The following is a 21,478-nucleotide window of genomic DNA, read 5'->3' on the forward strand; positions in this document are numbered from 1 at the left end:
GAAGAAATTCTTTACTGTGAGGGTGGCGAGGCACTGGGACAGGTTGCCGAGAGTTGTGGATGTCCATCCTTGGAAGTCTTCAAGGTCAGGTTGGATGGGGATTTGAGGAAATTTTTTGTGGAAGGTGTCTTTGTGGCAGAGGTGTTGGAGATGATCTAAGGTCCCTTCCAACCTCTAAACAGGTTGGTTGTACACTATACACAGGGTGGTTGGCATGTTCTAGGATGTGCTCCTGGCCTAAGCAACTGCCCTGCCCAAGCTGAGGCTGCAATCAACCAACACCCATACCTGGAAAATGGGGACGTGTTAATAACCAGCACAAATCTAATGCTGCCACACCTGACTTCCTGCATCCCACACCTGAGTCCCGTGTACTGGTGTCACCTGAATGCCAGGAAGCTGAACTGAGGTGAGGCAGCAGGGAAGACAAATGCCCTGCATTACCTGTGTTACCTGCGGTGCTCCATGCTACATCTCCCTTCTGGGGGGTCCCAAGCACTCAGGAACCTGAGCGATAATTTGGGTGACCGGTGCTGCTGGAAACAGTACAGCTTACCTGCCGAGTGAGTGAGTTTAGGAGAGTTAGGATTGGATGTGTTTTGCTGAGAAACAGTAAATACAAGTAGTAACAACAGCTGCAGAAGACAGCACATGCCAGAAATGAACGACAATACTCCAGAAGTTTAAAAAAAAAATATATTGTAAGTACAGTACAAAAAAGTCTGTGTATAATTGTAATGTAATCTGGACCAACCAGCAAAGAAATAACAAAAATATAAAAACTGCTAAGTCTTGACAAAGTTTCCCTATAGTACCAAATACCACAAGATACAGATTATACAAAGTGTACAAATTTCAATAAAAATACAATACACCAGGGTCGTGTGTGTTTTTCACTCTTCAAGAGTTTTCAGTTGTACAGAGGACAAAGCTAAGGTTGATCCCTTCTCTTTCTTCAAAAGCAGATCTATCCATTCACCACAATCCTCTCAACCATGAAGGGCTGGAAAGAGCTGGTTATTCTGTGCTGCTCTCAACAGCAAATGCTTTAGTATGGGCCAGGATCTGAAGCAGAATTGGACTGCCTCCCTCCTGGGCCCTTCCTATTTCCAGGCTCATTGGGATTTGTCCTAAGCTGTTAAAACGTGTTCTGGCCTGGTGGTCTGAGAACCTTCTGCGCCTCCTCTGCTGAGAAAACCCTTTACTGCACTACGAAAAGATCTGTAAGAGACAGACTACCTTGTTCAGGCACATCTGAGGAATATGTGGCAAAGAGGCATGGGGAGAAAAACCTTCCACACCCCAGGATTTAATTTACTTCTGATTTGGGGCTCAGCCACAATGAAGGACAGATCACATTCAACCATCCTAAAAAACAGAAGCTAGACTTACTTGGAAGTAAAAAATGCCTCTTCTCTAATTTTAAAACTTTGCTGTAACAGAGCTGATAAGGCCTGAGTCAAATGATATTTCAGTTGTTCTGCCCACCTTCACAAGATAGTCTGTTTCTACAAACTTCTAGAATCTTCCTGGTGTTTCTTTACACAATGCCCATGCTTACTTCTATAGAGTTGATTCCTGTAGGAAGTGAGCTGAGACAAACTTGATTCACATTTTTCACACACTGTTGGCTGAGGGGGGAATTTTTGCTTTTAAATTATGTATATATATATAAATATATACACACACACAGAGAAATATACAGGATAAATTAAAATCTGTTACAGATATTGGTAGAAGTTAAATATATGTGATATGAACACCACATACACATACATACATACAGACAAAAGCCTAAACAGGAATCAAGTGTTCTCCTGCTGCTCCTCTTCCAGAGGAGCAGAAAACCAAACTCCAAGTATGTGGCTAGAAGGAAGGGAAACCGGTCCAATCAACCCACATGTGCCTTACTTGGTCGTAACTGCCTCAAACTGGCCACTGGTCACTGCCTTGCAGCAGCACCACAGCTCCTGCAATAGTGCTGGTGAGAGAGATGGTGGATGAGCCATTTCACAAAAGAGGTGCAAGCAAAAGAGGGCAGAAGCAAAAGAAGGCAGAAGCAAAAGAAGGCAGAAGCAAAAGAAGGCAGAAGCAAAAGAATTTTATCTCATCTGCTTCTCTACTCCTTTCCATCAAAGCAGGCTGACCATGCCATGGAAAAATCAGCAGGAGGTTCATTCTCTCACGCCAATGCAATGGCTTGATACATTGTGCTAATAATGACTTGAGTCCGCAAGGAAAAATTAAACTTATTGTCATCTACTTCATTTCAAATACCAGCTACCAGACCAGCCAGCCAACACTGACAACTTTTAGTTATTACTGACTGAGGTGTGGTGGTTGGAGAAAGTGACCAAGAGGCAAAAAAGCTATCCAGCTTTCTCCTCAAGAAGTGTGTTTTAAACAGAAAGAGTCACAAATAGGGCTGGTGAAGAATTCAGTTCTATTCCCTGGTCCAAAATGTATCACCTCTACCTGCCCACAGAATATCAGAATACTTTAGTTTAAGCAGGGATATCAGGAGATCATCTGATTCATCTCCCTGCTTAAAGCAAGTCCAACTAGAGCAGGCTGCTTGTTCAGTTTTTGAATATCATCAAGGAAGGAGAGTCAAGAACCTCTCTGGGCCACCTGTTTCAATGACCTCTCTCATGGTGACAGCTTTCTTGTTTATATTGAGAAGTCCATTCTCTGTTTGCTTCCCCCACTAAATCTGAATTTAAGGCAAATATCTCAAAAGCTTTCTGAATTCTCCATACAAAATACTTTCAGACTGGAGGACATCTCACCCACCAACACAAAAGGGTTTTCTCAGCTTAAATTCACAACTTTTCACAAAATAGAAGTCAAATAGTTACAATCCTATGTATATACTATACATGTATAAAACTTTAAAAGCCTCCATATGGAGCCCCTCAGGAACGTTGGCGTAGTGCACGTACACAAGTCAGTTACACAGAGGTTGAGTACATCCCAGGATCCTTTCCCATCAAAGTCCAGGCATGATGTAGGCAATGTTGTCTAGTGTGTTTGACTGGGAAAAGAAATTAGGTGTTTTTTAGTGTCAGGTAATAACTTGAAATCCTTAAAAAATGGCACAGGTGAGGGTATGAAGCACAATTACTTGGGTTACAAGTTATCACAGGATGAGACAACCAAAGCTGCCTATTGATGACATCTAATAGGGTGTCAGATGGCAAAAAGAAGTACCCTTCAGTTTTTCTTGGAAAACGTAACAGAATTTTGAGAGTAGGAATCCTTCTCATGCCCATCAGAAAAAAAGACCCAGCTGTATGTTTTTCAGATGCAGTGTTTCAGTAAGCTCAAGCCCGTAGCTGGATAGCTGAAGGAGGCCTTAGGAGCAGCAACTTTAACTGAGAGATGGAGGAGCTGGATCTTCACCAGTTGTGATTCTAGAATTTAGCAATGCCACCTACTGTCTCAAATATAAATTGCAACACAACCGCTGGCGTTTATGCGTGTCCCAGAACACCACTGTCGTTATGAACCAGACTGTGAAAATCAGATTTATTATCAGCTCCAGAAGAGGAGTTTCCAGAAGTGAAGCGTAGCTGCCATAATTCACCTAAAACTCCATTGCTCCATGTAACAATAAGTTGATCGAGTTTCTAATAAATGCACCACTGTCATGTGGCGTCACTGCTCTGAATAAACTTGGCAAGCAGGAAGGAAAAAAAGCATCAGGTTTTCCATGGCTTATGATGGGAACACCCCACTGACTCAGCTTTTGTGGATGGAGCCAGTTTGTGGGTGTTCACAGATTAAATTCTGTCAACTTTGTTCCTGTTGTTGACAGTCCATTCTTGTAATGAATAAACATTTGGGCTGCCCTATTATGACATGTCAATTCATATCCTATTTTCATTGCCCCCTCTGCCAGATTTGTTTTTAATTTCTAAAGTTTTGCAGACTGTATTTTTTTATTTTTGCTTCTCTCCTTTTCTGCTTTATTCATGTCTCCTGTAGAAGTATGACTCCTGATGGCTGTTGCTATCTTAATCTATGCCCACACCAGGCTACACAGATGCCACGAGCTGTTGCTAAATCAGGGCTCAATATTAAGAGTAGCTTAAAGCGGAAAAGAAACTGCAGTTATGCAGCTCCTTAAGATAGAGACTATTTTTCTTTCCTCAGAGAAGGTTTCAGCCACTTGTAAAAAGTCCTACACCATCACATTAGGAATCCTGAGATCACAAATTTTTTTTTATGCTACTGAAGGAAAAATAGGTTGTATGATAAAGAGCAGCTAGAAGGTGGTTTTATTTTTATGGAAAATTAGAACTTTCAAAAACACTGGTTTACTTTTATTTGATTTAGATTGATTGACTCCATCATGACTACAACAGGACCTACCCACACTGCAATCAATGCTACAAATATTAGGTCAGTTGCCAGTGGGAGAAAAAAAGGTTGCACAGTGTTGTACAACGGTAATATCTATAAGAATTTCAATAAATATTCCACTATAAAAGCCCATGACCAAGACAAATTTTCTTATTGCATTGGAATTACAATTATATTACACTGATTAATCAAAAAGCTCTATTTGTACTCTACTGAAATTAATAGTGCTAGAAAGAAAATGACCACAAAGAACTCACCAAAACATGTTTTGGGCAGCCATTCAACTCAGGCAGTTGTGTGGTCAGACATGCCAACGGGCCCAAAGCACAGATGATTGAATCTAGGAGTACTGACAAACTTCCAGAAACAGCCACCATTCCCTGGTAGTGAGGGAAGAAAAAAATTGGATAGGGATGAGTAGTGGAAATTGTGCTTCTTTCTCGACTGTATCCACTCTCATGCAGATACTGTATCCTCAGCTCCTCCAGTCCACTTTCACTATTTACATAGTAACAAAACTGTGCCTTGAGCTTCACAGAGAGACTGCCGGCTCAAAAACTTTCGATTTCAGTAGACAACCAACTGGTGCAAGATAAAGGTAGGAATCAACAGAAAACACCACAAAGTTGTCAGTTGCATAAAACACTGATTCCACAAATTTTTGTAATATATTTTCTGTGCCATTTTGTACCATCTATTTTGTTAACTACATGAGTCCTAATGACAATAGTTATTTTATTTTTGAAGGTAAAGAAATGCTAAGCCTGTAACAAATGCTTTAGTCATTGATATACTTTCAGGAAAGGTAATTTGTCTGTGTGCTTTTCTGGGCTCTGGTTGTTCTCAAATCAGTCATACCAAAACCAAAACACAAAAACATTTATTTCACTGTTGATAAAATAAGCAAGCATAGTCGGGTGAAATTATCATGCCACTCAAAACTAAGTGATATTATTTGAGACAAATATGTTTTCTCCTTAGAGTATGGGCTGAGTTCTCAGAGCGTACGCCTGTGAATGCGCATTCACTGAGTCCCTGTCATTTAACAGCAAGAAACCATTAAAATGTGACGTTATGTTACCAAGTAAGTTGAAATAATTGTGGCCCCTATCCAAAGCACTGGCAATATGATACTGCCAGAAAACTAGAGAACATGTAAAAAATGTATTCGGAAAGGGTGATAGTTTTGTAAAAAGTAGAACAGTAACAGAATCTGACCAGAGACTGACTAAATAGCAAGGAAGTACCAAATCCAAGGTGAACATACAGCAAGAAAAGACTGAAGAGTTTGCTGAACTACAAATTGGTTTCAAAGACCTAGAGCTGCAAAGCACCTGCCTTTCTTTGATGCCTACTGTTTACTGAGGCCTTTTATTTCACTGAAAATAAAGAGCAATGCATCAAAGAAACAGGGCATGCCACCTCTAGTTTCTCTTCCTAACAGAAAACCACTGGTTAAACTTTAAAGAAAATAAAATAATCACCTCCTTGAACGCATTGTGTAGATTACAGGACATCACTGTGACATTGCTGGTTACAAGCTCACCTCTGTTTCCTGCAGTCTGTGTCCAATGAGGCTCAGAGATTCACCCAGTAACTGTAAATGTGCAGCTACATCAATGGGATCTGTCTCAGGGGCTTTGGCTGGTGAAGAAGGCACCACCACGGTGCTGGTGGGGGATTTTTTGTGAGGAGAAACTACTCCTGTTGGAGAAGCTGGAAAACATACTAATTAAAAATCCATATTCCTTGCTTTCACTCTTTTATTCACAAGCCTATTTAGTTGCTAAAATTCAAATCTCATAGGAATGAGATGCTTGAATAGTTCTGTTACCCCAGTGCCATAGTCTTCGGAGTTGAAACTTTTTTTTACATGTACAGAACCTATCTACCTCAGCCGAATGCAATTGGGGAGATTTGGTATCAGAGATGCTAAACCAAGAACAACCCATCTTCTTTCTAGCAGCAAACTAATCCCACTAGACCCTCCTTTCTGCCTCTTCTTCTTTTACATTTCGATCCTTAAACTGCCAAAACCAATACCATCCTACGAATCAGATAAGGAAATCTTTATGAAAAATGCTGACGTCATTCTCACTTTCACAGAAAAGTTGATTTGACTAGTGATTTAAACATCATGCTTTAAACATGATTTAAATGTCATGTGAGAAAGCGGGTAGGGAGGTGAAGCAGGTAAGGACCTTTGTTTTTTATTCTACAGGCAACACTATCTTCCCTGTCCAAGAAAAGAGATGAGACAAAGTGCAATAATTACCTTTCATTTTTGGTGCACCATCTGAAGATGATGCCTTTCTCTTCACGGTGGTGGCCTCTGCTTTATTCTGCTTGTGTTGGAGATACTGAGCTTTCTGTTTCCAGATCTGGAGTTACCATGGTAAGAAAAGAAAGATTCATAACATTAGGAAATTCTGTTACCTGATGCCAGGACCTGGAGGCAAAATGATGTTACATAGCTAGGAGGTGAAGCAATCCCATGAGAACAAAATGAATGCTTTTGTATTTGCAAGGGCAAGATTTCCATACTTTCCATGCTTTAAGGATATAGGTAACATATTTCAAGGCATTGTGGCAATGCTGCCACCCCATTCTGATCTGAGCACCTAGTTCACAGAAATCATTTTACAGAAACATCTCACACAAAAACTCACCAACTTATCCTTCTCGGGTAGCTGCTTCCACACTTCTGCCAGTTTTTTACTTAGCTCTCCAAAATCTGACAGAAAGAAAGAAAAATGTTTAAAACAAATTTGATCATAAAATCCTGGAGAGAACATAGGGAATTTACTGGCCCCTCCACACATATTTAGGAAGCAAACCATTCTACAACTGGAACTCTCCACACTGTCCTGAAAACGTGCATTCCTGTTACTCTTTAAAATTAAAAAAAAAAAACAAACAAAACTGATAGCAGGAAGATGAGAAGTCACAGTGTATTTATGGGAAAGTGACAACAATGAAGGTAACTCTTTAAGTAAAGAAAAAGCTAGCAAGTTCTTTAACTAGAATCACAACTTGGTTAAAATAAAATTATAATACAACTATGAAATCCACTCCTAGTCCCTTTGCCATCTCTTATTCTAAGTATCATTGGCAGACTCTTTGCATTATGCCAAAATTAAGAAGTTGGTCTGAAACAGAGACAACATGTTCTGCTAATTAATCCGACTGGTGTAAAATCAAGAGAAGAGAAGGCTGGATTATTCCCTTACCTATCCCAGGATGCTCAGACACAATAGTTGTACGATATTCCTTACAGAACACTTGATAAGCAGACATGTTTTTCTTCTTTGGCTAGTCAGAAGAAGAAAGGAAACAAAGATTTTTAATTATGATAAGACCTTCTCCAATTTAATAAGAATTTGGCATTTATGAAAGACTTAAAGAAAGATATGGTACTTAGGTCAGGAAACTTAAAAAACAGTCAGTCCTTTACATCTCCTGGCTGAATTTAGTCTTTATGAAAGCACAGGAATCAGCCAGAAACAGTCTTAGTACAAGACTTATCTTGCAAAACTCAACAAGCTGCTATTCTAAATTCAGGATCAACATACAACTTTGTTAATGTATTTCAGTTTTAAAACCTATAATAAAACCCAGTATCTGTTACACTATTCACAGTACCTATCATAGATCTGTCAAAACAATTAAGTCCTCATGATAATGTTTTGTTCCATTCCTTCATCTTTACAAAGTACTTCCATTTGGCAGGAAAAGAGACTGTGCAGTACATTGACAGCAAAGGTATTGCAATTGCTGAGCTATGATCAGGGAAAAATTCTGAAACAGAATAGGATAATGGCTGAAGAGATTTGGGCTCTGGTTGTCCATTTCCTCATACAAAGCATTATTTCTCTATCTGAACATGCACAAGCTGCTTTTCCCCATTTACTTACACAGCTACAGTTATCTCATTTGTAAACTCATTCATATGCTAGCTACTACTTCTGCTACTCATATCTTTATGAAGTAACCATGGAAAACTGAATGTATAAGTACAGGACAAAACTGGGAACATGGTAGTCTATTAGAATTAGAATTTAATTTGAATACAGGAGTAAATGGGTAAATATCTTCAATTTTCATGTAACAGCTTGATTCCTTTTTACAGGAACTTTGATCACTAATCCAAAAGTCTGCTTGGGAATAGCTAGAGCCAGACATATTAGAAAAAGATGCAGATGTGCTTGGTACATGACCCACACCAAGCAAAATTAAGTATAACTTTCCCAGAGAACCTCTACTGGCTAAAGACTGTGCCACAAAGCCAGAAGAACATATATTCCTTCTGCTACAAATAGAAATCACAGTGATTGATACATTTTTCCAAACATGCTTCAGTTAAACCACTGCTAATTGGTATCAGTTATCCTTTGTTTCAATTTAACATGCTTTTGTAATGGAGTGCCTAATTCACCATTACCCACAACCCAATTTCTATTTTCCCTTCAAATTTTCCTTACTTTGTCTCTTTCTCTTTCCTTTTCTTTCTCCTTTTCTTTTTCTCTTTCTTTTTCCTTTTCTCTTTCCTTTTCTTTTTCTCTTTCTTTTTCTTTTTCCTTCTCCTTCTCTCTTTCCTTTTCTTTTTCTCTTTCTTTCTCCTTCTCTCTTTCCTTTTCTTTTTCTCTTTCCTTCTCCTTCTCTCTTTCCTTTTCTCTTTCCTTTTCCTTTTCCCATTTCTCAGCCTTGTCCTTCTCCTTGTCTTCCTTTCTCCTCCTCTTCTCACCTTGACCATCAGAGTGAAAAACAGCAGGAGGAGGTGGAGGGACACCATAGGGGGTACTGGCAGGTGGTGGTGACACTCTTACTTCTGCTACTGCCACAGGAGAGTGCCCAGAACTCTTTTTTGACTTGGAGTGCTTCTTCTCTCTGTGTTTCTCCTTGTCCTTTTTTTTCTTACTTTTTTTGGACTTCTTCTTCTTCTTGATTTCCCGGTAGGAGTCATCTATCACCAGCTCTCCAGCCTCCAACTCTCCACCAGAAGAAGAACCAGATTCTGGTGGTGCCTCCATACCTGAAACCTCGTACTCACTCCCATGGCCCTCTGAATGAAGGGAGGTGTCAGCACAAGGTGGATGTGAGTCCGGAGGTGGTTTGTGCTTTTTCCGGGATGACTTCAGGAAGCTCTGCAGATCCTGTCCCAGCAAGAATGAGCCTTGCTCATCTCGAGCCGATTTCTTTGAAGATTTCTTTGCAGCTGCTGGTACGGAAGAGTAGGATAAAGAATCATCATCTGCTGCACTACTTTTCTCTTTTGGTGAAAGGATGAGCTTCATCTTCAAGCCGTCAGGTTCACGAAGAGTAAGTGTCTCTGTGTTCACGTAAAGAGGTTTCATTTTTTTAGATTTGTGGGAGCTGCTGTCATCCACTGAGTGCTCCCCACTGCTTCCACTCAACTTCTTCTTGGGATGCTCCTTTCTGCTTTCAGAATGGCCAGAGGAAGAATGAGATGATTTTTCAGAGGTCCTCTTTGAAGACTTTGAGCTTGTGGCCAAAGGTGAGTTGATAGTCTTAAGTAAATCCATGGTTGTATCAGCTGAGGATGGGCTAGAAGCTGCTTTTTTCTTCTTCTTTGATGGTAGATCCAAAGGCGAGACACCTGAAAAAGATCAAAAGAAATGTACATTGAGATGATTCCCTTAAAGATGGCAAAGAAGGGAAGTGAGAATCCTGTGAGACTTCCAATTACAGGTGACAGCTTTACATCCTGGCTTAAAAAGAGCCACAGCCATCTCAGCACAGCCTTACTGGTACAATTCAGAGGCTGTGACACCTGAGCTGGTCAAATAATTTAAGGAAGGGAGAGACTGCAGGAAAGTTCTTGAAGTTTTGTGAAACTCCATTTATGACTTATGAAACAAAATGTTTTGATGAAAATACTTCTAACTGAAATTACACCTCAAGGTGCAAGATTTTTTTGACATTTTTAGCCAAGGTGAAACCAATGAGCTGAAAATATGAGCTTTTTCATTCTGGAGGCAGATTTTGATGAAAGATGAAATTTCAGCTTGGCTTTTTCCTTCTATTGGGCCAATAATAAATCCTAAATGTGTTAAGCTTCTATGAGCTGAATTGTCATTTTCTGGCCAACTTATTAATTGCGAGAGTAACTGAAAAGAAAAGCATTTCTTTTTCAAACTCAGACATTCTATTTTTATAAATCCAGAGAATGTTATACTACTTGTAAATAGAATTAGTTTTCATTGCAATCGGTAAACAAGAAAAACAAATGTCAAATGTGAATGCATGAGTTAGAAAACTACAACTTGTCAATAAAAAGGGGATGGAAGATCTCTACCCCCTAGCATGACAATTTTTTAAGCCAGACTCCGAAAATATAATTCCCTAATCTTCTGCTGTCTGGTGCTGATCAGTGTCAGGTTTCTGATTAGCTGTTCTAAGGCAGGTTGATGTACTCTCCTTCTATAAAATGCTAACCACAAAGCTTGATGACACTGGTTTAAGAGCTTCCTTTCCTTAAAGTCATGATCTGTTAGCCCCTTCTCCTGCTTGATTACTACCTCACCTCTGTAGCAGAACTCATCGGAGGAATGCTTTCTCTTCTTTTTGTGAGCTTCTGTCCCCGGAAAGAACTCACTGTCCTGGAATAAGAAGAAAAAAGTTGCTGTCAAAAAGGAGGGAAATAATATAAGAATCACATGGATTATTAACAGATTTATAGGAGGTATCAAGGGTTACTTGTACTGCTGTAACATCAAGGATCCATAGGTATGAACCAGGATCATCTTTCTAGGTGCTAATAGAAAACCTACTCAGTCCCCCAGAGCACACAGTGTAGGTTTAAAGTAAGACAAAACACATGTTACAGATAGGTGGGAGAATACAAAAATATCATTAGTCAGGATTGGTTTCAGCACAATGGTCACCTAATAGACATAGAGCTTTCTGTAGGCACGGCAGCACAACAGGGCCCCAAGGAAACTGAAAGACAGATCTCTGCAGGGAGACCCCCAAGTGAGAGGAGCAACATAAAAGAAAAAGCACATTTGCAAAGTGTTGAGATACGGGCAATGCAAGCCCATCACTTGAAGATCAGCTGATAAGTAGATAAAAGACAGACATCTACCTTTTAATAAAGCTAAGAAGTAACTTCAGATACATAGACTGTCAACCCTTGAAAACAAAGGAGAGCAGTTCATGCTTACTATGCTGAAAAAGAAGTATCAGGAGGTACAAAGAGGTGACAACTAGAACAATGGGACAAAAATATGTCCTTAATATGCCATGTCACCTAATTATTATCTGTGGCTTGATCAATTTATGAAACAGAAATTGAAGCTCCTCTAAAGAATTCCAAACACATGGTAGAAGATTTTAATTTTAAACAAGAACTTGCTTTTGAGATGAAAAAAAACCCCAAATCACTAGATAGCCACCTCTGAGCTAACAGCAGAAATTATAGCTCAAAGAAGAAAGCTTTGAAGAAACTTAAGTTGCCACTGTGTGATTTTAAGAGTTAAGGCCCCAAAAAGGTAAAGAGGGCAAGTTCATTCTTCTCAAGAGCTATCGTTTCAGGCTGTCTGCAGAATCAGGAAGACAACAAGTGCATCAGTTAATATTCTCTCTATCCTTTGCTGGCTCTTTCTACAACCATAAGTGCTATTTTTTAAAAATGTAAGAAGTTATTCGTAGCATTTTCTTACTTGCAAGGTACGTCTCATCAACACAGGGACAACACTGGAATCAAGGATTGATCCCCTTTTCCCCAGGAAAGTTACTGAACAGTACACGATTAGGACATGATTAGCTGATCTTCCTGCCTTCTACATGCATTTCTAAATAAAAAACAAATCAAAAAAAGGACAAGAAATCCATTTCATCCCATCACTACCTTTATGCATATCCTTACACCTTGAACCTTTTCTCTGAGGGTTTCTACCTGAGTTGCTATCTCGTCTTCTTCTTGCAGAAGATCCTTGTATGAGCGCTTTTTCTCTCGCTGTATCCTGCCAGGTGCCAGCCCGTCGTCAACACTTCGGTGACTCTCTAGGGACTCTGTGATTTATGTGAAACGGGAAAAAAGGAAGAAATGGAATACCACATTAGGGAACAACAGACAAGTGGACCACTCATAAAGTAAGCTAACAGAGGATACTGGCACAGAGTGATGCACAAAACCCAACAAGTACAGAGGCCTGAAGGTAACAAAGTCTGTACAGTCTGACCAGAGGGATGGGGCTTGGTGCTCTAACACAATCATTCCAGATTTAATCTCTAATGCCTTTATGTTTCTTCCTAAAGACAAGTGGATCTAGAAATGTTACCATGTAGTTATCCCTCATGCCCTGTCCCATTGACTTGTCAGGGAGAAGAAAGGCTGCAGTGGCAGAGTTCCCAATCAGGGTGTCTGCAGTAGGAAATACCAGCCATTTCTCTCAAGTTCTAATCCCAGTATTTCACACGTGAAAGTCAAGGGCTTGGGATCCTCCAGTAACTTCGCCAGGCTCAATTTAAGGGCTCCACAGCACCCTAACTTCTTTCCCACTCTAACTGCATGGCCTGGTAAGGGCTGCAAAGGGCACCCTTTTAAGAAATTTATTTGTTTATTCTTTTTGCAAATCCCTCTGAGATTATGAAGCAGTCATACCTTCTTTCTTCTTGGCGCCATCATAAGCCATGGTGGTCCTGCAGGAGCCTGTGAATGAGCTGCCACGTCTGGGCTCCTTCCCCCGTTCCCATCTATAGGAAAAGGTCTGAGAAACAGAGAATGAAAATAACCCTCCCATAAAGAAGAATCACTATGTAAATAGGGAACTTTCTCTGAACCAAATAAGGATTCTTTGGAAGACAGTGGGAAAGGAAATGAGTGGTCATTCTTCAGGCTTGACAGATTTGGGTGTTTTAATCAAAATGGATATTGTATTATTTTAAATATAGAATATACCACCCTTTCTTATAAAATATCTGAATCACTCAACTAGTTTATTTACAAAAATAGAAAGAGGGTGAGAAGACAACTGAGCTTGATTTTCATGACACACAAAACTGCACCCTAACTGTGTCAAAGCCATTTTTTGTCAGCAGCCACTGTAGGAAAGGGTGGGGTGTTTAAAGAGATTTCAAACCCTTGAGTCTCAGCTGAAGTGAAGGAAAAGAAGGGACCAGGCAGAAGGAAATAAATTACAAAAGAATTATTGGGGTTTTTTTACTAAAGGATCACACATTTTGTATTAGAGGTGTGTATCCTTCTGATGTGTTTCCCAATGTTTCACCACTGCAGCCATTCTGAATGCCAGCCTGGGAGAGGGGATGGAAGAGAGCTAGGAGCTTTTAGCTAGGCCTGCAGCAACCCAACCTCTGCCCCCCCAGGTTTCAGGCGTCCTCTAAGTGAGCCACTGTGCCAGCTAGGGGCATACAGCAGGACAGTGCTACTATGGAATAGCCACACTCTGGTTCTCTCAGAGCAAACAGCTTTTGTCCCTCAGCCAGTGACCAGCTCAGCAAGATCAACATTCTGCTCGTACGGGATGAATCCAATCGCGGCCAGCTGCCTTTGTGTGTTTGTGTCTACGTGCACACGTGTAAACACCCAGGCACAAACACCATGCAGCCTGCTCATCCCAGCTAACATGGTAATCTCGACACACTGAAGCTACATGGGAATACTTTGGGAGCAGGGAAGCTGTGCTTGTACATCCTCCACGCAACTTGATTTTATAAACAACTGGCTGAGGCTGACAACGTACAACTCATTCATCCTACAGTGGTTACTTAACTGATATAACAAAGTCACAACTAAATCAGGCTTGTGGGTGTGCAGGAGATTTTTCTGTTTAAATTCATAGGAATACATGCTATTTCTTCAGGTTTTAGGAAAACACCCACTGCAGAATGTCGAGACAGTGTTCTGACCATTACATATTGCTGGTAGCAAACACAAGGATTCCACCAATACACAAGAGCACTGCATATGTACATGCAGAGAGCACTGCACTCAGCAATAAAAAAGAACATTTTGCCACTCGTGGGCTAGTGATCTTAAACCAGACGTTGTCAAGATTTTGTGCTGGTTGTCTGTCATACAGACTTCAGTGAGAGGACACACAACACCACAGTATTGTGCTCAAGAGAGAAAGGGCCAAACACAGATACTGCTCTGCAAAACAAAGTTGAAGACAAGTCACTCATGAATGGATGACTTGGAACGCCTAAGATTTCTTTGTACCTACAAATATACCTTTTAGTCTCTTTTTAAATCTTATGTGCTTGGCAAGGACAAAGGTTGGTAAGTACTGCCCAAAGGTGCTCACAGCCCAGACCTCCAATCCGGCAAATCCAAAACATACCCTTAACTACTCTCATCTTGTAAATCTCAATTAGTCTCCCCTGCTTCAAATTCCCGGGTTTCTGCAGCGATGGCACAGGCTCAGTGGGGAAGCTCTCCCTGCACGTCTCCCGCTCCTCAGCGCACATGCCTGCGGGTTCAAGGCCCAGCCTTGCTCTTCTGCAGCCCCGGGGCTCCGCACGGAGCCCGGCTCCTCGCTCCTGCTGCCGACTGGCTGCGGAGGTAGCTCCCTCACTCCATGAGGCGCCGCGCTCCCAGCCGGGCCGTGAGGGCACAGGGCACGGCCGGGCATGCCGCGCGCAGCCGAGGGCGCGAGCCCCGGCACCGGCCCCTCCGCGAGCACGGACCGGCGGCCGCCTCGTCCTGCGCATGCGCCCCGACACCCCTCGGTGCCCGGGCCGCGCCGCCGCCTCCGTTCAAAGCGAGCTCGTCCGCCCCCCTCCCGCCCGCGCGTCCCCTCACCCGAGCGGGCTCCAGCCTCACGCCAGCCCGCGGCTCCGCCCCTGCAGTAGGCCCGGGCGTGCCCCGACTGCGGGGCCGCCCAGCGGCGACAAGGACCGCCGGCGCCAAGCCGCGGCCGCAGGGTGGGGACGGGCCGCGGCCGCCTCACTCGGCCCCGCCGTTTCCCGCCGCGCCGCCGCCCGCGGCCGCCATCTTGGACAGGGAGACAAGAGACCCGCGCCACCGCCGGCCAGCCGAGCGCCGAGCGCCTCCAACGCGGCACCCGCGGGGCGGGGCGCCGGCTTGCCGAGCGCATCGATGAGCGGCGCGGCGGCCCGGGGCAGCGCGTCCCCGCGGGGCCGGGCGGCACACGGGGCACACGCGGGGCACGTCTGTGCCCGGCCCCCGCTCCGACCCCACCACCACCTGTGGAGGGGTGCCCACGTTCGCCCTTGCTTGGCACAGCCCCCTCTTGGTGTGTGCGGGTGCTGCGCGGTCCCGGCGCAGCTTCCGCTGGCTTGTCCGTGTCCATTGCAGACTGAGCTGGCTGGGCTCGCAGCCCGGGCTGGTTGTTGGCCGCTTGTTGCTGCCGCGGTGGGACTGTGAAATCCTGTTATTAAACAGTTAAAAAGCCAGCACGTCCATGAGATTAGTCACACACGCACATGCATGGGCACATCTCCCTCAAGACTGATTCCCCGAGGAACTGAGGGGATGCGGTGCACAGCTGGGGCAGCGACGAGCGCGACTGAACAGCCCACTGCCCGCAAAGTCATCGCGCAATCCTCGCACCCGTTCTTATCGATTGTCCGAAGGTGGCAGCCAAGAGAAAGGCAAATTGCCCCCGCAATCTTCTAAAGGGCTCGTTCATTGTTGCAAAGGCTTCAAGAGAGAGGTTAAAAAAAGCTCGGGAAACAGCCAGGTCAGGAAAGAATCTTTTTTCCCACTCGAATAGCCCTTCTTCACTCTGACCTGTTGGGAGGTTCAGCAAACCTCATTTCACCGTCACCTTAAATCTCATAATCTCCACTGCAGCAAGAGCTGCCTTTTTATTTAGGTGCCGGCAGACACCCCCGTGACTCTGGCGGGGGCCGCTCACAGTCACATGGTGTCTGATGCCTGCTGTTCCAGCCGTGCCTGGGGTTAGACCTGACCCATCACAGACAGGCTATTCCCCAGCCCCTACAGATCCGCCTTCTGGTCCTGCTGATGCTTTTGTGTCCTAACGAGAACAGAATGATGACAGTAATTATTTGCAGTTCAGTAGGGCCTAGAGGAGTTTGAAGAGAATAGAGGCCTATGCCTGTTATGCTGTGTGGAAGTGTAATTTGATCCAAAGTGAGGGGTACAGCCTGTACACACAGCTCAGTGTCTGCAAGTGCAGCAGCTGTAACATAACAGGGCCAGCCCCCCGGCTGAGCACAAAGCCTGTGCTGATGTTCTCATGCATGTACACGTGTGCTACTTGCGAAACCAAAATCCCTCCTTGCCCTCCAGACCATAACTGAGGGAGGAATTACCAGGGTGGACAAGTGCCTCTGCAAATTTATGACCAGGATCTTGCCAGAGCTGAACCTGATGTGACCTACTCCTTTACTTCTGCTTTTTGGTGATGTTTCTAGGGGTCCCAGTGGTGGATTCATACCCCATTTGACAGTGCACAGCACAACAAAATCACAGTTCCTGTGTTTTTATAGTCTGTAGCTTTCTTGCTCACATTACAGGCTGTACAAAAACATTTATGGACATAACAGAAACATCATTCAACTGCTGGGAGCTCCTGGCCTATGGGTCAGGTGGAGGCAGAATGGGAACAAGTCAGTAGAAGCTGTGAGCATGGTTGGGAGAGGCTATGTGCAGCCCAGAGAAACAGGGCTTCAGATTGCTTTGAAAATGGAGAGCTTAAATTATTTGATGATAGCAAGCATTTGGTAATGATAGCTAGTAAATGGGTGGGGATTATGTGTTTAATATTCTGCTCTCTACAAAGAGAAAGCATATGATCTCCCCTGCAGTTTAATGTTTTTAGTGCTGGATGGTTCATACATATTAGATTGTGTCAGGACTGTGTGTATATGAGAGAGAATTAATTTGCAGGTGAATTTGCAAAAATGAACATCTAGCAGGATACTTGCACATAAAGCCACCAAAGTACCAGTCATTCAGACTTCCCTTGCTGAGATCCATCCAAGTTTCTTTCCTCCCACAGAACAAACATAATAGTAATAATAATAGGAATTGTAATAGTAACAACAATAACATATAGTCCCTTCTACTGCACTTTTCATCAGTGAAGAAATGCTCAGAAAAATTATTTTCAATCATTCCCATTCTTCAGAGCTCATAAAGGGAACCAGCCAGCACAAAACATTGGCATTTATTGGGTGCTTTCAGACAGCTTAGCATTTTGCTTTTCTAGAAAATCCAGGAATCTCTTTAGAGTATACGCCTAGATTAAACAGGTCAGGTGGGGAAAATGTCAGAATGCTGATAGCAAATTTAAGAGAGTCACAACCCTTTCAAATTCTTAACACTTGACACAATTGTTTCTTTGTACTCTGGAATAGAAGAGGTCGCAAGGGAATCAGAAAATTGAACAGTGCCTATAGCTTTAAAGTGCAACTTCAGTCAGTCTCAGCCTGTTGTGAGAATATTGCTTATTCTTTTTGCTCAGAGCATCTTGCATTCTTTTACTTACATCCCTGGGAATGAAACGACAAAAGGGTACATGGTATGTTCCCTCAGGTGTCCTCTTGGCTGTGAGTTACATATTGTATAAAATGCTCTTGGCAATGCAGAACATTTTAGGATGTGTGTATAGTTCCCTATGCTTAATGCAAGATTAGCTATGTACTAAGGACTTACTGCCCATGAAACCACCCAATCTGGCCTTGCTTTCCCCAGTTTATTTCCACCATGCATCCTTGTCTGCTTATTTTCTCCTGACTGAACAACAGTCCAAGCTGCTACATTTAGTAGCTCTCTTTTGTTTCATTGGGTTTTAGTGCTTAGTTTTGTGGTGTGTCAAGTGCAATGAGTGTAAGAGGAATGAGTAATGAGCACGAGCTTACAACCAAGTTATGTACTGAATTAAATTCAGCACTCAGCTGTGTGAACAATTATCAATTTTACCTGTCATAGTTTTGCAACTCATAAAGCTCTTTTCACTCCTTTCAGTTTCTCTGAGATTCTGAGATGATTTGGCATTAACTGGAATGGGACCTGATTTAAAACCTCTGCTCTCCAGCCCACAGGCAGTGCTACTCTTGTAGCACTCGTTAGTCTTGTTGCTTGTTTTGCACGTACAGTGCTACTCTTCTCTGTGCACATTGTAGCACTTGGGTGTTGTAGCTGTTACCAGCTACCAAGCTGCCCTTAAACAGAAAAGTGGAGGAAATGACTACGAGGTCACAGTGACTTTAGGTGCAATGAACCTTGCTTGCTTGCTTGCCAATTGCCTCACTCTTATAATTTCCTTAGTCTTATGTATAATCAATGCTGGTGACTCCTCTTTGGATAGAAGGACTTGCTTTCTTAGAGAATCAAAACTTCAAAAGATATGTTATGTGCATTGTTTTGGTGCTGTGGCTTTATTTAAATTGCTTCCAATTTGTCTTTGCTTTTTTGCAGGATGCATTCATTTTCATGCCTCTTCATCTTTCAGTACAGTCATTAATGAAACCACAAAGTGTGTGCATTCATTTGTAATGTCAACATAGCAGCCTGAATGTTCCCTGGAGCCACAGCATCTGTCACAGTGGGGACACACCTTCTCCCCCTGCTCTTCATGCTGCACCCTCTGTATTCAGGCTGAAAGGGTTAAGGTGAGATGGGAGATCAGTGTCCATCTGGAAGGGAAATAGTATGGTAAGCTACAGTAGGATTTGTGGGGTCTGGAGAGGAAGAGTTTGTTCCTGGAAGTGGTTAAGCAAAGGATAAAGGACTATACCGGGCTAGTACACAAAAAGGAAAGGCTAAATGCAGGCAATCTGTCAGCATTGAATTTGCCTATTTTCTGTTTTTTTTCTGACTTTGCTGTTTCCCTTCTCACCACCTGCCAGGGAGGTAGAATTGGTTTAATCTGAGTTTCATGGAGCCATGCAAGGCCTATTGCATTACTTTCAGCACTGTGGTTGTCCTCCATGCCTGTTCCCTGGAGACCTTGCTGGTGTCCGCTCACAGCCCTGGCCCCATAAACCAGCAGGCATTCAGCTCTATCTGTATTCTTGGTTTGCATTTTCCTCTTTTTCCCTTGAATCTGTTAATGTATTTAAATTCCTGCTCTCATACCTTGTTTCATTATAGCCATCTTCTGTACAGGTCAGACTGGCCTGCTCTTCTCTTTTTAGACATTGTAGCATCATTCTTCACCTTTAGGAAAAAGAGCCTGTAACTCTGGGGTGCTTCATTCCTGCAGCTTTCTGTTTATGATTGATCCAGAGCGTTGACATCTGCCCTGTATTGGGTAGCAGAAATTGCCATATTACTAATATTTCTCTCCAGATAATGTAGATGGGTCATGGCTATTTCGGTGGACCAAGCCTGCATATTGCCTCTGCTTCTGGCTACAGATTCCATTGCTGGGGATCAGAACTTTTGAGAAAAGCAGGAGAATTCACCGTTACCTGAACAGCTCGAAAGTGGCAGTGGAGTTTGCAGAGGCTGGCAACAGGACAGTGCTGCCTGCAAAATTCTTGAGATGCCAGCTGAGATAATGCCAAGCTTGTGACTGTAGTGTGCCATGGTCTATGGAGCTGCTGCAAGAATATGGGCAAGAGACAACATGTGGAAAGGGCTCCAGAATCACTGAGGCTGGAGTCACAGTAAAGGCAAGGAAATGTACTGATGTGATGAGAGCTGAGGAATAACAAAAAGTTATGAATTGCAGAGTGGTTTGTGTTGGGAGAAGTTGGGGGTGTTGCAGGACATTTTTTTGTGTTTTACATATCAGGTAATTTTCAGTGCTTTCAGGGTCACTGGATAAGACAACATGATCTGGGTCATCAAGTGCTGTTCCCTGCTATTGTAGACCCACTGTCATTCAGTCCCTTATTGTAAGCTGATCAATCTTTATCCTTAAAGTAATCAAGTCTCATTCCCCCACAATGCTCATTGGGAGACAGAGTCTCTTTTGTCTGATGGTTAGGAACCATCTCCTAATTACCAGCTTAAATGTATACATGGTTAGTTTGCATTCATTTGTTCTTGTGCCAACATCTTATTTTAGCTAATATAATTATTGTATTTTGTTGATGTTTTTGTTCAGAAGTATTTATAGAGAGCTGTCATACCTGCACTAATTCTCATTTTGCAAATAGAATATGTCACTCAAAGGAAAGAAAAACTGTACTGTATGGAGACATCAACCCCTCTTTCCCCAAATATGTAAAAGCAGTTAGCCCTTGGTATGGAGTTAAAGATAGCTGGCCAGGGATACAGTGACTGTTTTTTGTGATTGCACTACTGTTTGTTTGCAAACTTGCTTAAAGAAGCCTCACCTCTCACTGTGCCACAATGTGAAATAAAATTAAGTCAAGCTCACTTTTCTGGGTTATAGGAGAACCTAAAAATAATGACCTGTGGCATTGCAACCTGGTACAAGAGAACTATCTAATGGGCAATTCTGCAGTCTAGGCTATAGCTGAGCTCATGCTGGGAAAGATGGAGGAATGAAAGGCCTCTAAAATGAATTTTAGCTGTGCTTTGCACCAACCAGACAGAATAGTCATAAAGCTGAGCTTAATTTTTTTGTGTGAAGACAGTATTGGTCTGAAGTGTAAGTACAAATGTGGGATAAACTTGAAATGAGACCATTTTCTTTGGAATGCACATCAGAAACTTTCAGAAGAAGTTAAGGTGCCTCAAGATTAATCAGAGTGGAAGCTCCTTCAGCTTGTCGCTCACTGCACCATAGAAAGTTGACATTTTGAAATGTCTTCTTTTCTTTCATCAATTGCTCTCCAGATGGAAGTTGAGGATCTTCGATATTGTCTGGGGATGCTGAAGCTGTGACAGTCTGAGAAGCAGTTTTGACCAGCCTCCCAGTGGTTCTCAAATCCTTAATATGTGCCTGGGCTGTGTATTGATCACTTGTACACAAGGGGGATAAATTGTTCTCCCAAGAAGTGTTGGTCCTAAATAAGGCACATGGGCCTGTGTGCTCCTAATTTATTTTGGTGAGAGACCTAGGGAAGAGTTTGGTGGGTTTCAGTCAGGATTTCAGAATGGGGGAATGTAAAAAAAAAAACCAGCACAAAACCTGTTGTTTGATCCTATGCAGGATGTAACGGTGTACTTACGTAGAGAGAAAATAGAGAGATTATATCAGTGTATATCCCAGTCATAACT

The 21,478-nt window shown here is 42.7% G+C and overlaps 1 protein-coding gene across 1 annotated transcript; it reads right to left on the reverse strand.

Annotated features, from left to right (window-relative positions):
• Window positions 1-682: 682 nt before the first annotated feature.
• On the reverse strand, window positions 683-16,111 carry HMGXB4 (HMG-box containing 4). Its single transcript, XM_038154223.1, has 11 exons — window positions 15,152-16,111; window positions 12,992-13,097; window positions 12,284-12,399; window positions 10,910-10,985; window positions 9,053-9,982; window positions 7,596-7,679; window positions 7,035-7,099; window positions 6,641-6,746; window positions 5,912-6,081; window positions 4,623-4,745; window positions 683-3,034 (listed from the first exon to the last, which is right to left on the reverse strand). Exons 2-11 carry the CDS (start codon window positions 13,020-13,022, stop codon window positions 2,990-2,992), a joined length of 1,746 nt encoding a protein of 581 aa, XP_038010151.1. The 5' UTR covers window positions 13,023-13,097; window positions 15,152-16,111; the 3' UTR covers window positions 683-2,989.
• Window positions 16,112-21,478: the final 5,367 nt, after the last annotated feature.

The sequence above is a fragment of the Motacilla alba genome, chromosome 1A (genome assembly GCF_015832195.1).
Source record: "Motacilla alba alba isolate MOTALB_02 chromosome 1A, Motacilla_alba_V1.0_pri, whole genome shotgun sequence".
Classification (NCBI taxonomy): Eukaryota; Metazoa; Chordata; class Aves; order Passeriformes; family Motacillidae; genus Motacilla; species Motacilla alba.

Coding starts and splice junctions, on each gene's coding strand:
- HMGXB4 (XM_038154223.1), bottom strand. CDS start 13,022: ATGGCTTATGATGGCGCCAAGAAGAAAGAAG. Junction 7,100..7,595: donor GTCTGAGCATCCTGGGATAG/GTAAGGGAATAA, acceptor TCTTTCTGTCAG/ATTTTGGAGAGCTAAGTAAA. Junction 4,746..5,911: donor ACAGACTGCAGGAAACAGAG/GTGAGCTTGTAA, acceptor CCTCACTACCAG/GGAATGGTGGCTGTTTCTGG.